The 16,603-nt window shown below is 36.7% G+C and overlaps 2 protein-coding genes across 5 annotated transcripts in view; both read right to left on the bottom strand.

Moving 5' to 3' along the window:
• LOC148454206 (uncharacterized) overlaps positions 1-1,900 on the bottom strand; it is a 29,953-nt gene extending 28,053 nt beyond the window's left edge. Inside the window, exons 1-3 of the mRNA XM_088461228.1 lie at positions 1,729-1,900; positions 1,343-1,417; positions 1,029-1,094 (exon numbers count right to left, since the gene is read on the bottom strand). Of these exons, the coding sequence (XP_088317354.1) occupies positions 1,029-1,094; positions 1,343-1,417; positions 1,729-1,900 (313 nt within the window). The remainder of the gene's footprint in view (positions 1-1,028; positions 1,095-1,342; positions 1,418-1,728) is intronic.
• TTN (titin) overlaps positions 1-16,603 on the bottom strand; it is a 285,062-nt gene that overhangs the window by 139,748 nt on the left and 128,711 nt on the right. For all 4 annotated transcript variants that reach the window (XM_088461211.1, XM_088461212.1, XM_088461213.1 and 1 more), the window contains 16 exons: positions 10,867-10,893; positions 10,653-10,715; positions 9,636-9,704; positions 6,947-7,015; positions 6,683-6,760; positions 6,074-6,127; positions 5,757-5,837; positions 5,302-5,361; positions 4,992-5,069; positions 4,815-4,898; positions 4,566-4,628; positions 4,062-4,142; positions 3,868-3,945; positions 3,545-3,619; positions 2,946-3,017; positions 2,651-2,734 (listed from right to left, as the gene is read on the bottom strand). In XM_088461211.1, coding sequence (XP_088317337.1) covers positions 2,651-2,734; positions 2,946-3,017; positions 3,545-3,619; positions 3,868-3,945; positions 4,062-4,142; positions 4,566-4,628; positions 4,815-4,898; positions 4,992-5,069; positions 5,302-5,361; positions 5,757-5,837; positions 6,074-6,127; positions 6,683-6,760; positions 6,947-7,015; positions 9,636-9,704; positions 10,653-10,715; positions 10,867-10,893 — 1,116 coding nt within the window. The remainder of the gene's footprint in view (positions 1-2,650; positions 2,735-2,945; positions 3,018-3,544; positions 3,620-3,867; positions 3,946-4,061; positions 4,143-4,565; positions 4,629-4,814; positions 4,899-4,991; positions 5,070-5,301; positions 5,362-5,756; positions 5,838-6,073; positions 6,128-6,682; positions 6,761-6,946; positions 7,016-9,635; positions 9,705-10,652; positions 10,716-10,866; positions 10,894-16,603) is intronic.

The following is a 16,603-nucleotide window of genomic DNA, read 5'->3' as shown; positions in this document are numbered from 1 at the left end:
GTACACAATGCATGTTAGTATTATCACAGTATATTATACGGTTATTTCTGTATCTAAAATACAGTGCGAACATAGAAGCAAAGTCTAATTCTAGCAAATGAAATGTTACGTAGTCTTAGCATTTAGTACATAGGGCCATATTCAATTCAGAGCGAAAAGCCGTTTTCACATGGGTTTTTTTTGCATAAATTTTGCCTGTTTTTTTTTTTCCGTATTCAATTCCATTCCATTTTCGCCTATGCGACAAGTAAAATCACTGAAATAGGCGATACTTTTTCTCCACAGAATAGCAGGTGAAAAAAAAGTGTCAAATCTATATTTTGGGGTGCAGATGTTGGGAAACCAATCAAAACCCTTGGTACACTCCCCCAATGGACAATTTACTCAAAAGAAGAATTAAAAAATTCCAGGAACACCCCAAAAAACGCCTTTGAAATTTGGGGCGAAAATAACAAAAGTGGGGGGACAACTTCAAAAACTAGCAAAATAAGCTTCTGGGGTGCTCTAAGAAGAGGCCAAGTGTTTTGGGGATTGCAGGTGCTTGTATGACGGTGGAATTTCACTTTTCTAAAACTTCACTTTAGAGACATTAAAATGTGCTAGTACCAATTTTCAAGTACCCCAAATTTGACATCACTACTTATTTTCACCAAAATAATACTGCTTAATGCCATTCTTCCCCACTTTTGCAAGGATGCTAATAACAAGGATTTTAAACAACTTAAGTACCCCAAATAGTTTTATTAGGACTGTTGGAACACTTCTACATTGATCCCCAGTGTTAGTGCATCTTTTTGGGGGGTTCAGTCTGATTTCCCCAAGTCTGACAGTACTTTCCGCCTGTTCTGCATTGGCTGGTTGCTGTTTTCGCCTTTTTAGGAAATGAATACGGCAGAAAGCGGGTACACGCGCGATAAGTTTCAAAAACACGCGATGTAGGCGAAAAGTCGGGCAGGAGGAACTTTTTTGCGGATGCAAAACTAATTGAATACGGCCTATAGTGACAAATTAGTGCTGAGACATTCTACCTTTTGGTGGTGCAGCCTCTTCCTTTTTAGAAACAGGCGTAGGCATTTTCCTTGGTGCTTCGGGCACTTTAAGAATATTATTTTGTGTCAGATATCAATTCACTACTAATATCAGTTATTTTATTTACAGTACAAGTCTATTCGCTTGAGGGAAAGGTAGTCATAAATGAACGTAATAAAGATTCTTAACAAGACAAATAAAGTACAGTACATACACAGTCCAATGTTACATGATAAAAGACTCAGAGTTATGGTCCTGCTGTGTACTACAATATATGCAGAAGTCCAAAGGTGGAACTAAGAAAGTTATATACCTTTAGTGGGTACAGCCTCTTCTTTTTTAGGCAAGAAACTGGGGACCCTCTCTTCTGGTGCGGGTTTTGCAGGCACTTAAAGAATATTGTTTTATTTTAGAGATTTGAAATGCAAGAAAGAAGGACAGAAAAGTTGCATTGCTCAGCTTTTAAGAACGCACAAAAACAAACAATTGCCACAGAAGAATGAAATACACGCAAGTTAGCATTGGCAACTGTGTATCTTGTCAGCAGGAATGTATTTGTTAGTGATCACGACGAGAGATCATCATGTGACTACTCTGAAAAGCGCTGGTGTAAAGAGTTAAGAAAGGCATCAGACATGCAAGCTATGGCGACCATCTTAGTCGAAGAGATAAAGAACCAGTTTTATGCAGAGCTTGTACCTTTAGCTGGTCGAACTTCCTCTATTGTGGGTACAACCACAGGAACTTCTTCTCCTGGAACTGCTCTTCTAGGCACGCCAGCCACTTTAAAGATATTATAGATCTCAGTTTGTTTTTCTTTATTGCATAACATTTGTGTAGTAGAGAAGTTAACTGTTATCAGTCTATCCATGACAACACAGCAACGTAAACATGTCTATAGGGAGCGTTACCTGCAGCAGGAGGTTCCTCTCGTTTAGCTATGGTGACAGGTATTTTCGCTTCTGGAGCAGGTTTCTTGACAGCATCGGGAACTTTAAATACATTTAATGATATTTAAATGATATAACACAAAGTGCCGGTGTATCACACAAACACAAAGTTAGGAGACACTGCTCCACACGGACGTTCGTTACGGACATTGAAGTGTTTAGGCAGAGCGGGAATAAGTCAAAGCGAGGCATTGTGGGAAACCACTAGTGACAATACGCACTTAAACACAGTGATGCAAAGTCTCCGTTTGTAAGTTAGACATGATTAGACATTTTCATAAGTATAGTGTTTTCGCAAGTCAACCTGATTATACTGCTAAATAAAAGCACCTAATTAGTACTTTTAGAAAGCCCCAAAAAGTGTGAAGAGAGTTTGCTGTTCGACATTTAGTACAGAACAACACACATACCCAGAACATAAAGAAGAGTAACATAAACATGCCAATACAATGTATTTAATGACACAGAAGTATACATATAACAAACGAAGAGTGGCATAAAGTAGGTTAAGAGATAGATAATAAATATTTAAACAAATAAAGATGAGATATTTCAGGTAAAAAAAGAGAGTGCCTATTTTAGCCAATTAAACTTTGCACAATATAAGCCAAGCGGTGTATAAAATGTATAATATAACAAAATAAGTAACACATATGTTATGCCTAAAATACCTTTGGCTGCAGCAATTTCTGGCTTTTTGGGTACAGCAACTGGTACTTTTTGGTCTGGGACCGGTTTCCTTGGTGCTTCTGGCACTTTAAAATATTTAAAATGAAATATTTATGTATTTTAGCTAATAGCCTTATAGAAGAAATGTAGCACTTTAATCACTAAATCACTAGATATCAGTGAGTGAGGACTTGTTTGTCACAGCTTCTCTCTCTAATGACTTAACCCATAATGCAATAACAAATAAACTAGCCATTTGTGCAGCAGCTTATATTGAACATAATCAGAAGAACATACCTTTAGAAATCTCAGGTTCGGCGATTTTGGGTATGGCAGCTGGTTCACCTGGTTTTCTGGGGGCTTCAGGCACTTTAAAAGATAGGCATTCATTGTTTTTTTTCTCTATAAATGCTCTATTACTTATCTAAGAAGAGTGTAAGAATAGGTGCATTGCCATCCTATTTAGTCACAGGTAAATGCATGGTTAAATCCAAAAGGTTAACAAGAGTTAAGAAAGTAGATACATAGAACAGCAACACAACACACAAACAAACAGGGTCTTATTAAAAGCAGTTTATATTAGGTTATATTTTCTGCCACAGTTTAAGAATGTATACCAGCATAACACATTATTATTGTTTTTAAAGAATTATATTCTTACATCTGATTAGGTTGAAACAAAATGTATAAGCTGTATCTCGCCCAAATGTAAAAACAACAACTAAACAAGATTAATACTGAACATTCCCACAAAACCAAAACAACATTAAAAAGTATAGTCAACAAAAATAAGCCTAGAATTAAAAGCGCTATCATGTCCACACATTTTTTGTAAGAAGTGTAAAAACAGCTTAATGAGTTATAAATTGAAGATTTGACATAGAGGTACGCTGTACCTCGGCCTGGTGGCGCCGCCCTTTTTGGGACAGCCTCAGGTACTTTTTCTTCTATGACCGTTCTCTTTGGTAATTCTGGTGCATAAATGTATGATTTCAGGACATTGACTAAGCATACAGTGTCTAGAACATTATTACATATACTTTAAGCAGTGTAAGACAGACATAATACAGATACAACACTACACAAACTGAAGAGGTGCATAATAAGAATAGAAGCGCTTTAAAAGTAAGACCAAATGTGGTAGGACAAGTTACAGTCAATAACAACATAAAATATTTAAACAATAGTCACATACTGTAAAACAGAACACTAATTGTACCTGCTTCTGGTAGCACCTCCTTCTTTTTAGGAGCAAATGGAATTTCCTTTTCTAATGGTTTCTTTGGAGCCTCAGGCACTAAAGACATTTATTTAAATTATACTCTGTTCTGAATTTCAATAAGCTTTCACTATTTTAAGATGCAAACATTTTAAACAAACAAAAAAGAGCATGACAGCAACATAAATCCATACCTTTGGCAGATGGAACGTCTTTTTTGGGAGCAGTTACAGGTACTTTGTCCTCTGGAACCACTTTCTTGGGTGCTTCAGGAACTATAAACATATTATTTTTGTAAGTTTTCCTAGCTTAGGTCTTTGTAAGTCAAGTTGCTTAGTTAGAAGCAGAAGCATGGGTTAAAAAGTAGTAAGTATTAACAAGACATTGATGATTATTGTTGATAACCTGTGAAGTTATTATACAAAAGAACATATAACGAAATAGTACGAAAACCAGAGAAGGTGTTTGACAGTATGCTCAAGGGTAACAATACAATGTACATAAACAAAAAGAAGATTAAAGCCTCTCGTTTTGGAGTTATACAAAGATGGTGGAAGACAAAGACATATCATAACAGTCAGTAACACAGACAGAGTCATCATACATAGGTATGTTACATAGTTACATAGGTGGGCAGGCAGCAGTGCTCATGTGTTATGCGGGGGAGATAATAAGCATCATATAATAAATGATGATACCTCTAGTTGATGGAGCTTCTTCCTTTTTAAGACCAGGTACAGGCACTTTTTCGCCAGGTGCAGCTTTAAAAACAACATTTTCAACATTCAGTATGGACACATACTATATAAGACCATCAAGAAGCCTTTCAACATGACAGCACAAACAAAAGAGTGAGTGAGCCAAAGACGAACTGCAGCAAAGCTGTTGGCAACATTATTAAAAAAAAATAGCCTTAATGTATATAGACGGTAAGCGTGTCTATATACCTTTAGGTGGTGGAACAGCTTCCCTTTTAGGAGCAGCGATTGGTACTTTTGCCTCAGGGATGGCTCTTTTTGGAACCTTTGATACTTTAAAGATATTGACACACTTAACACATGGCTCTTTGGAATCTTAGTTATATTTTAAGAATATTCTGAAGTCACGTGGAAACATAGTAATACCTTCAGAAATCTCTTCTCTCCGAGAGACAGACACGGCCCGTTTCTCTTCTACAACCATCTTTTCATGGATAGTAGGAACTAAGAAATCCATATAAAGATGTATATTACACAAAATAAGCTCTAGTGACAGAGAGTAAGAGCCTAAATGCTGTTAAATAATTAACAGCTTCTGCTAAATCTAGTTTTAAAAACTGTAGGTAAAATTAGTTTCTAGCATATATTAGGTCGTATAAATAAACACAAAAACAATATACAGTATACAATGTACACATCTGGTCATGATCATGATGCACAACATTACAGGACATACCTGCAGCATCTTCTGCTTGTTGGGCATAGAAGTACTCTTCAGTTGTCCTTTTCTCGGGCACTGAACATAACCATATGCAAAATGTTAATTTATATTTCAATTCACAAGCAAATTAAATTTCATTGTATACTGTATATTGGGTTGCAAGAAAGCACATTATTTGTACAGAGTTACAATGTTCAGGACCATATGGTATTTTTGAGAAATTGGTTACTGATTTACAGGCTTTAGAAAGATTAATAAAAATACAGTTAACTTTAATGTAATAATGTTTAGTATTCTTTCTCCTGCTGTTGGTTAAAATATTAGTTAATTGGGGGTTTTTTTGTTATTTTTTTCTAAAAAGTTATATTATCCCATACCCAACCAGAGTACGAGAATGTGTCGTTATTGCCATGTCATTATTATTATTAGTTTATTGTTGATGCTCACAATACCCATTGTTACATCCATACCTTTGACAGATGTAATTTGTTGTTTTCTATGCATGGATAGAGAAACCTCTTCTTCAGAAACTGCCCATTGGCGTGCTTGTACTTTGAAAAAATTGTGTACAGTATGTTTAGGAATTATGTGTACTGTTGTGTATTATGTGCAATACTGCACTAAATTAAAGTGTTAATGTAGGCAGCACATAGATTTTTAAATTTAGTAAAAAGAAAATAGATTGAGTCGTCTTTAGTAAAGATTTGCCTTACTGTAATACCCTATTTGTTTTATGCATCATTTATTAACAAAAATTTAGATTAAGATTATTATTAAATTAACTTACCCCTTCTTTCTTCAATTTCTTCATGAACTGGCACAGGTACACCTTTCTCTTGCACTTTAAAGATAATATAATTTGTAATAAATACTATGAAAACTATGAAGTTCAAGAATTGCAATGGTATACAGTTACAAGCAATAACATTGTATTTCTTGAATCTTTTTTTTATATACAAAGTCATCTGACCCTCTTTTTTCACCATCTGTCCCCTCTCTGTGTGTTTCAAAAACATACTTCTCAAATTTACTTGGTCCTCTAAACTATCAAATTAGCTTGTAAAATGTTGCATATCTAGAGTATGATTTCTAATTCGGCATTGCAAGTTTATTATCTGTAAATGGTATACAGTATATGATAAAGAAGGCAGCAGGAACTTTTTTTTATCTTATGTGCTCCTCTTTCATAGTGTAACATGATTTGTGACACATAATATGTGATAATGAAGACAAAAACCTTCACTGTTAACAACTATTAATTTTACTGTAAGCGCATCATTTTCAGCATGGCACAGTATGGTCTAATTATCTTGCAGAAAACCCCATTTTCAACATTTTTAATGTCACAGCTCGCAAATATTACACATATTTAAAGCACAAGAAGTAATGGACAAACCTTGTCTACGGCGACCTGCTTCCTCTTCTCTGGACATAAATCTTCTATCAAATTGCTCATCAACAAGCTGTCTTTGCACTGTGAAATGATTGAAAATAAATGCAATTTATTTTGTTCCTAATACATTGATTTCCTTGTAGAGTAGTTCTTTATAATTAGGTCAATGCCATTATGTCTGGCCAGCGAAACACATTTTGTTTTGTGTTAGTCAATCTGTTTGTAGCTATATTGACAGCAATATATGTAAGGTTAAAATCTATGTACCCGCAGAGACTCCTGGCTGTTTAGGTTCGATCTCTGGGATCTTTCTGTATGGGATCTCCTCTTCAACAACTTAGGGGAAAAGAGTCAAACATCAAGGAGGTTTATTAAGAAATATAAGTGGCTAAAATGTGTCAAATCGATGAAAGTAAATGGTCTTGATATTCTTTTAGGTTTTTTAACTTTTTTTGTGCTTGCCAACTCCAAATGTTCTCTCATACTGATAGAACGGATCTAGCCCACTCATGTTGCACAATTTGAAGTCTTTCATTAAAAAGTTACAGTACACTGTTGAATTGGTGTTGTCTTCAAGTATGGCAAGGTCAAAAATATACATAACAGACAATACAACAGTACCAAATGCTTTTTAAACATGGACTAGAAAAGCATTATGGTCATGTTTTAGCTTCAATAAAGTTACATGAATCACATGAACTTTAGCAAAGTAATAATAATGAACAACAAAGGCAACAGCAAGATAGGTAGACAGTGATTCAAAAACTACAACTGAAACATAACAACATTCAGTTAAAAAGAGGAACATAAACTAATTTATACCTTCCTCGTAATATTGTTCTCTTCCACCATAAACCTGTTCCTGATAATACTGTTGTTTCTTCTCATAGACTTGTTCTTCGTAATACTCTTTCTCTTCTTCATAAACATGTCTCTCGTACACCTCTTCCTTCTCTCCATACTCTTCCTCCTTTTCACCGTAAAACTCTTCAGCTTCATAAGCTGGTTCAGGTTCCTCATAGTATTGATAAATTTCTTCTTTCTTTTTGGATACGGCAACTACTTTAACCTCTTCCGCTTTTCTGGGTTTTTTAGTAACTTTAAAAACATTTATTTATATTAAAAGAAATACATTTTTGGACAATAGCTTTTAAGATGCAGAGCGTAAGAGTTTTGAATAAAAGTATGATCCTTGTGTGGTAAGAATGTATTCCCAGATTGTGGAAGCCATTATGTTTTTTTTAAAGAGCTTAAGAAGCCATCAGCAGTTTGGTGAAGCCAATGTATGTAAGAAAGGAGGGTTAGAACTAAAAGTTCACAATCACAACAACAACAAAAAATAATTAAACTTTAAACAAAATTGGTAGACATAACAAAATATGGTAGATAGATAGAGAGAGAGAGATAGACAGAAAAAGAGGTAGGTAGATAGATAGATATTAAATACATATTAGATATATAGATATTGATAATTAATAGATATATTATAATATATAGATAAGAGATAATTAGACATGCAAGATAAATATATTGATATGAGATAATTAGAGATGACTCAAGATCAATCTTGCAGATTATAGATAGATAAATAGCCAGAAAGATGAATCGATAGATAGACACACTGGCATACAGAGAAATTATTGACAAGAACAGACACATATATAACTAAGGTTGTTCCACATGAAAATCTAAAGATTTTAATGACAACAATCCATGTATTAAATACACTGAATACACCAATAACAACATATAATTCATTGTGAGAATAATATATTATATCCTTCAACACAGCACATGCATGACTATATTGTTTTTTTTTTCCCTGAAGATTTTTTTGTGCCGTTTAGGTCATATGGCATAAGCATTTAGCAGAATTAAAAGATAATGCAAGGTGAGAATAAGAGATTTCCTCGACAAAAATAAACAAACATCATTAAATACACATACAGCAAATTAGGACAGGCACACAAGCAAAAAAAAATCACAAAGTAAAAAAATAGTAAAAAAAAAAAAGTTGCAGGGGCACAGTATGAAATAGTCTTGCATGCAGAGTATATTTAGATATTTTTATTGCTAAAAAGCAAAGTGTATATTAAAGCTGTAAACGGCCTTTTCTTAGTATGACTGAATGCAAGCAAAGCTTTGTCTGCTGGCAATAATAATGTGTTAAGTTCCGTAAGTGTGAAATGTACTGCCACTAATTACTGACAATAACATTTCACTTATACTGGGCATTGCCAGTTACCTTTAGTAGAAGGTGCTGGTGCAGGAGGAGCAGGTGCTGGTGCTGCTGGGACTTTTTGTCTCTTGCCAGCAACAGAAACTTTAATGTAACACAAGTAAGACAAGAGATGGATACATTTAACATATTAAGTACTTGGATGAGAAGTCTCCTTGTGCATGTACCTATTGTAAATGCTGTGTGATTACTATAGCAGTGAACTGTAGCGTATAACAACAAATAAAGACATACTATATATATATATATATATATAAAAGACAGATAACATAAAGAGATGTGCACTTAAAAAAAAAAGACTTCAGCAATGACATATTACAAAGAACGATGAAAAATAAACTTGTACGATACAGGTGTAAACAGTTATAGTAACACTAAAAACATATTACATATAACATCCACACAAAAAGATAAAAGAATCCAGTTTATCAAATATCTTTAGCTGCAGAGGGATATAAGAGTCTTGGTGGAAATAAATCCAGTTACATGAAGTTTCTGAATCATTTTTGTGCTAGAATCATTCAGCTCTTGTTTCAAAGTACTTTGTCTAATGAACCAACCAACATTAACACTCTCCTTATTACACTTATAATATTATAAATGCATATTATTAATTCTAGCATACAATCTAGAATACCTTAGCGATTGTGGTTTATTAGGAAGAATGATAACTGAACAATTGATCCATACACTTAGGATAGGCTCATGATCACTTACTTTTAGCTGCTGGAATTTCCTCTGTGAAGTCGGTGACATCCCTGTGTACTTTAACTCCAGGCTTGGGCACTGTGAAGATTGGTTACAAAGAGTTGTGGATTATTTTATTACATACTACTTTAGGAGGAAATACAAGATGTGGAGTTTATGCCCCTAACTTGGATCACATGACTGCTTAGTGTATGAGACTCATTCTATGTAATCGCCCACAATCATGTCACAGCCTGGTACATAAGAACACCATTTTTGGAGCAGAGTGGCGCCCTATGAAATATTTAGTTATTACATATTGAGCAGCTCAGAAACGCTACAGGGCTAGATGAATAATGTGGCTGATGGAAATGTAGCACTAGACCTCCACATAGAAATACTGTACAGATGTGTCCTCTTACATCCTTGCCGATCGTGCTACAACCGTGCGCACACATCGCGCCAGGCGATTACCTTCAGCAACATACTCGACAGCACGCTATGTCGCAAACTGCGATACCACCATGCAATCCTATGGACTTGCTAGTGCGAACGCAGTGCGCGTATCCGCTTGCGGGCGCACGCCTTGCGCCGTGCGTGGCGTGATTTGCCAAGTACACAGCAAGAATGCAAGAGGACACATCTGTAGGCCCATATTGAAGCTTGACTGCGTGTTTATTTCTGCATTGCCCTTTTAGAAGTCTCTAAGTATGGTGGATGTTCCACTGCATTTTGATCAGCACCGCGGTTGTCAAAAAGGTTCAAGATGGCCCAAATGGGAGCCAAAAGCTTGTCCCAATATGAGGATCAATTGGGACTTTTTTTTTCCAATCGTCATATTTAAATTAGAAAGCATTTTTATGAAAGCTGTATAATTTCTAATAAATACCCTGTGCTCTTACAGATTCAGCAAATGCTTGCTACATATTTAGGAACCTATTTGTCTATTACATAATATGTACAGTGCTGCAAAGCAAATCACCAAGATGATTGCGGCTGTCCTATTCGTACAGTATGTTATGTAATGTAGACTGAGATCTGTCATACCTTCAAGTATGGATTCTTCCTCTAGAGGTGCAGTTATATATGGTATTCTGGTATCGGGAACATCTGCAAACGATGATGCAAATCAGCAATACTCTAGTAATTCAATAATCTACCATCTTTTGTAATTCATATATAATAAACGAAAATAGTTTGCAGTCATTTTGTCTGGGTTTAAAAAACAAACAGATAAAAAAACGAAATATATTTGTCTTACCTGGTGGTCTTAGTTCCAGCTTCATTTCTAAAACAAACAAAAAATACCCAACATAAATATTGCTTTCAACAAGTCTATTGATACATATATAAATATAATAATTGTATATAATATACTAAATAATGAGATTATTTGCAATAAAAAAATTAAATAAATAACCATAAACAAAACATATTTTATCATTTTTTTAGCTCAAACGGCAACAAATAAGACACTGATGGGGCTGCAGGATGCATCTATAATGATAATATCAGTGGTGTGATTAATGTATTTTGGAGCCTTGTGCTTTATAAAAAGAAGTTTGGGCCTGGGATTTACAAAGTTGTAGTTTACGGTTTTCAAGCTGTTGTGAGTCTGATGTGAAAAGACAAGTGGCAGCATGTGTGAAACTGCAGGTGTGCACCACGTCACATGCGATGTGCGATGCAAGTACCCAAAACACATGGAGCAAACTAGTTTGAGTGCAATTTAAATTGCAATGTAATACCAGGCCCGGGCAACCATTTGGTTTTACTGTGTGGTTTTTAATTGGATGCTAGATTGTGACCTCAACACGTAAAACCATACCTCCCAGTTTTGATGTAGTTTGGAATGGATCTTGCAGCCAACATAGTGTGTGCTCATTTGGTCGTGTGTAGACACTATTAGAAGTAAACGATACAGCTGAATGATATATCGCATCGGCAGCATGACCGATGCGATATATCTGTGAAATACGTCGTTCACAGATATATTGTTTGTACACTAGTGCATATGAACTGATATATCATTCTTCGCTGTACGAAGAGTACCCAGCATTAGCCTTGTCTTGAACCTATAAATCAGGGATTCCATGGATAAGCTGTCTATCTCTGTGGAACATCTGGAACACATTCTGCTGCTGTCCTTCCCTCCTTTTCCTAACACTAGTACAGTACGTATTTTGTGTAAGCTAACAAGCCAAGAATACCAACAATTTCAGCAATCACATCCATGTTGACAGATCAACAATATCATCCATGTTTTGTCCCTATTAACAGGTATCATGTTTAAGGCACATGCATTTTTACAAATGTCAACAATCTGAACCACGTATAATATATTTGCTTTTTTTCAGTGGTATGTCCGCGGTTTTGCTAAGCGTTGCTTGACGTATTGCACCCAGATCTTAAAATCTGACATTGACATTTGAGTATTGGCAGTTGTAACCATAGAAACATAGAATTTGACGGCAGATAAGAACCACTTGGCCCATCTAGTCTGCCCCATTTTTAAACATATTGTTATCTCAACCCTTATTGATCCTTACTTCTTCTGAAGGATATCCTTATGTATATCCCATGCATGTTTAAATTGCTCTACTGTCTTAGCCTCTACCACCTCTGATGAGAGGCTGTTCCACTTGTCCACTACCCTTTCTGTGAAGTAATTTGTCCTTAAATTTCCCCTGAACCTACCACCCTCCAGTTTTAGAACATGTCCTCTTGTTCTAATACTTCTCTTTCTTTGGAGAATGTCTCCTTCCTTTACCTTGTTAAAACCCTTTATATATTTGAACGTTTCTATCACCAACTATCCTTCTCTGCTCCAAACTATACATATTAAGATCTTTTAGTCTTTCCTGGTACGTTATGTGGTGTAGATCTTGCACCATTTTAGTTGCTCTTCTTTGCACAGTCTCTAATGTATTAATATCCTTCTGGAGATATGGCCTCCAGAACTGAACACAGTATTTGAGATGAGGATGTACCAATGACCTATACAGTGGTATTATCACTTCTTTCTTTCTGCTACTGATTCCTCTCCCTATGCAACCAAGCATCTGACTTGCCTTCCTCATTGCTTGTTACACAATGTTTGCTTGCCTGTAAGTCACCTGAAATAGTGACTCCTAGATCCCTTTCCTCATCAGTAGTTTCCAGTATAGTGCCATTAATACTGTATTTAGCCTTTGGATTTTTGAGACCCAAGTGCATGATCTTGCATTTTTGGCATTAAACTGTAGTTGCCACGTTCTTGACCATTCCTCTAGTTTACCTAGATCATCAATCATTCGTTTTACCCCTCCTGATGTGTCTACCCTGTTACATACCTTTGTGTCATCTGCAAAAAGGCAAAGTTTCCCTTGAATACCATTTGCAATGTCACAAATAAAGATATTAAAAAGCACTGGTCCAAGTACAGATCCCTGAGGTTCTCCACTGGTAACATTTCCCTCTTGAGACTGCACTGCGTTACTACAACTCTCTGTTTCCTATCCTGCAGCCATGATCTTATTCATTCAACTATCTTTGTATCCAATCCCATGCTTTCCAGTTTATTTAACAGTCTGCGATGTGGAACAGTGTCAAGAGCCTTACTAAAGTCTATATAAGCTATATCTATGCCCCCCCTTTATCTATTTCCTTAGTCACCCAGTCAAAAAAGTCAATAAGATTTGTTTGACATGATCTCCCCCAAGTAAATCCATGCTATTTGGGATCCTACAAATTGCTGGATTTGAGATAATCTACGACTCTTTCTTTAAGAGTGTTTCCATCAATTTACCTACTACTGATGTAAGGCTCACTGGTCGGTAGTTGCTTGCCTCTTCCTTGCTTCCACTTTTGTGCAGTGGGACAATGCTCTTTTCCAGTCCTCTGGAATTACTCCAGTAGCTAGTGACTGGTTGAATAATTCTGTTAATGGTGTTAACAGCACCCCTTTAAGCTCTTTTAATATCCTTGGATGTATCCCATCTGGCCCCATTGATTTATCCACTTTCAGGTTTGAGAATTCTGTTAGGATCTTCTCCTCTGTAAATGTGCTTGTTCCTACCTCATTGTTCTGATTACACCTGCAACTTAACTGTGGCCCCTTGCCTTCTCTTTCAGTAGTGAATACAGTGGTAGTGAAAAACAAAAATAATTATTAAGATGATGTCTTTAGTCTTTTTATTCCACCTTTTGTTTTTCTCCTTTCGCTTATATACTTAAAAAAAGTTTTGCCCCCTTTACCCACTGACTGTGCCATTTTCTCCTCAGCTTTTGCCTTTGCACATCTGATTACTTTCTTAGCCTCCTTCTATTTTGCAAGATACTCCTCTTTGTCTTCATTATTTTGTGTCTGCTTGTATTTCTTAAAGGCTTCTTTTTTGCTTTCACAATACTTGCTACCTCTTTCCCAAACCACACAGTGGTTTTCCTAACCCTATTGATACAAGGGTCTGTTGCCTTTAATATTGCACTTTTAAAATTTTCCCACCTCTCCTGCACTCCTTTCAAGTTCCTCCACTCTGCCAAAGATTCGCTTACACATCTTCCCATCCCTTCAAAATCAGTCTTCCTAAAATCTAACACCTTTGTTTTTGTATGGGGTGAGTGCGGGTACGATGACCTGGCCGGCGGTGCGCGCGCGCGGGGGGGCCTGCAGGGCTTGCCATGGCGCCCAGGGCACGTGCCCCACTCACCCTGCCCTAGTTACGCCACTGGTTTGGCATGTGGATTGCAATTGCTGTCAAAGGCAAAACCACACATTTAGACTCATGGCTTAATGTGAGGTTTTGCCTATGACAGCAATTGCAATCCACGTGTCAAACAGGAGAAATAAGCAAACAAACAAAACTCTAAGAGCAATGTGTGCAAATGCTAAGAGCATAGGAAATAAAATCCCCAAACTAATGCAATAATGACAAGGGATGATCTGGATATTGTGGCTATTACTGAGTCATGGTGCAATGAAAATCATGACTGGGACGTAGCTATACCGGGATATACTTTATTTAGGAAGGACAGAATGGGAAGAATAGGAGGAGTAGCAATGTATGTCAAGGAAAGCATAAATAATACCTTAATACATAGTATTGAAAAAAGCAAGTCAGTTTGGGTGAATATAGAAACAGGGGATAAAGTGATTCTTCGTATTGGGGTGATCTACAGACCACCAGGTCAGGAAGAGGAACTGGACAATAAACTATTGCAGGACATCACCAAAATGGAATTAAAAGGAGAGGTTATAATCATGGTAGAATATAATCTACCCGATATAAACTGGGAGGTGTCTGTAGCAAGTTTCACTAGAAGTAGGGACATCCTGAATACATTGCAGGGAGCCTCTCTCCAGCAATTGGTGAGGGAGCCCACTCGGAAAGATGCAATATTAGACTTAATACTTACAAATGGAGAAAGAATATCTGAGGTAAAATTGGGTGAAAACCTGGGATACAGTGATCATCAAGCAGTATGGTTCAGAATAAAGACAGATACTGACTCACCCCATACAAAAACAAAGGTGTTAGATTTTAGGAAGACTGATTTTGCAGGGATGGGAAGATGTGTAAGCGAATCTTTGGCAGAGTGGAGGAACTTGAAAGGAGTGCAGGAGAGGTGAGAAAATTTTAAAAGTGCAATATTAAAGGCAACAGACCCTTGTATCAATAGGGTTAGGAAAACCACTGTGTGGTTTGGGAAAGAGGTAGCAAGTATTGTGAAAGCAAAAAAGATGGCCTTGAGGAAATACAAGCAGACACAAAATAATGAAGACAAAGAGGAGTATCTTGCAAAATAGAAGGAGGCTAAGAAAGTAATCAGATGTGCAAAGGCAAGAGCTGAGGAGAAAATGGCACAGTCAGTGGGTAAAAGGGGCAAAACTTTTTTTAAGTATATAAGCGAAAGGAGAAAAACAAAAGGTGGAATAAAACGACTAAAGACATCATCTTAATAATTATTTTTGTTTTTCACTACTACTGTATTCACTACTGAAAGAGAAGGCAAGGGGCCACAGTTAAGTTGCAGGTGTAATCAGAACAATGAGGTAGGAACAAGCACATTTACAGAGGAGAAGATCCTAACAGAATTCTCAAAACTGAAAGTGGATAAATCAATGGGGCCAGATGTGTGTATATGTGTCATGGTGTGTGTATATGTGTCAGTGTGTATGTATGTATATTATCAGTGTGTGTGTGTATATATATATGTGTCATGGTGTGTGTGTATATATGTGTAAGTGTGTCTGTATAGGCTTTGTGTGTGTGTAAGTGTCTATATAGGCTTTCAGTGTGTGTGTAAGTGTGTGTCTGTATATGCTTTCAGTGTGTGTGTGTATATGTGTCATGGTGTATGTAAATGTGTCAGTGTGTGTATATTTGTCAGTGTGTATGTGTATATATGTGTCAGTGTTTGTGTATATGTATATGTGTGTGTATATACAGTATGTGTCAGTGTGTGTGTATATGTGTCATGGTGTGTGTGTATGTGTCAGAGTGTGTGTATATGTGTCAGTGTATGTATATGTGTCAGTGAGTATGTCAGTGTGTATGTATGTATATTATCAGTGTGTGTGTGTATATGTGTCATGGTGTGTGTGTGTGTATATGTGTCATGGTGTATGTGTAGATGTGTCAGTGTGTGTGTGTATATGTGTCAGTGTGCATCTATGGTAGTGTGTGTGTATGTCTGTGTGTATCTGTGTCAGTGTGTATCTATGGCAGTGTGTGTATATGTGGCAGTGTGTGTGTATATGTCTGTATCTGTGTTAGTGTGTGTCTGTGTGTTGAGAGACAATGCGGGGGGGGAGTAATGGTGTGCTGAGAGTTGATGCAGGGTGTGAGATGATGATGGTGTGCTGAGATACAACGCAGGGGGGGAGGCGATGGTGTGGCTAAGAAGAGACGATACGGAGGGAGATGATGGTGGGCTAAGAGATGATGCAGGGGGAAGGAAGTTACACAGGGGGAACGAGTCTGGTTGAACCGCTATCGTATGATGATGACCTTGCTAAT

Source organism: Taudactylus pleione, unplaced genomic scaffold (assembly GCF_031769625.1).
Source record: "Taudactylus pleione unplaced genomic scaffold, aTauple2 ptg001027l, whole genome shotgun sequence".
NCBI lineage: Eukaryota > Metazoa > Chordata > Amphibia > Anura > Myobatrachidae > Taudactylus > Taudactylus pleione.
The sequence above is the reverse complement of the archived record's forward strand: the minus strand, read 5'-3'. Positions and strand labels throughout refer to the sequence as shown.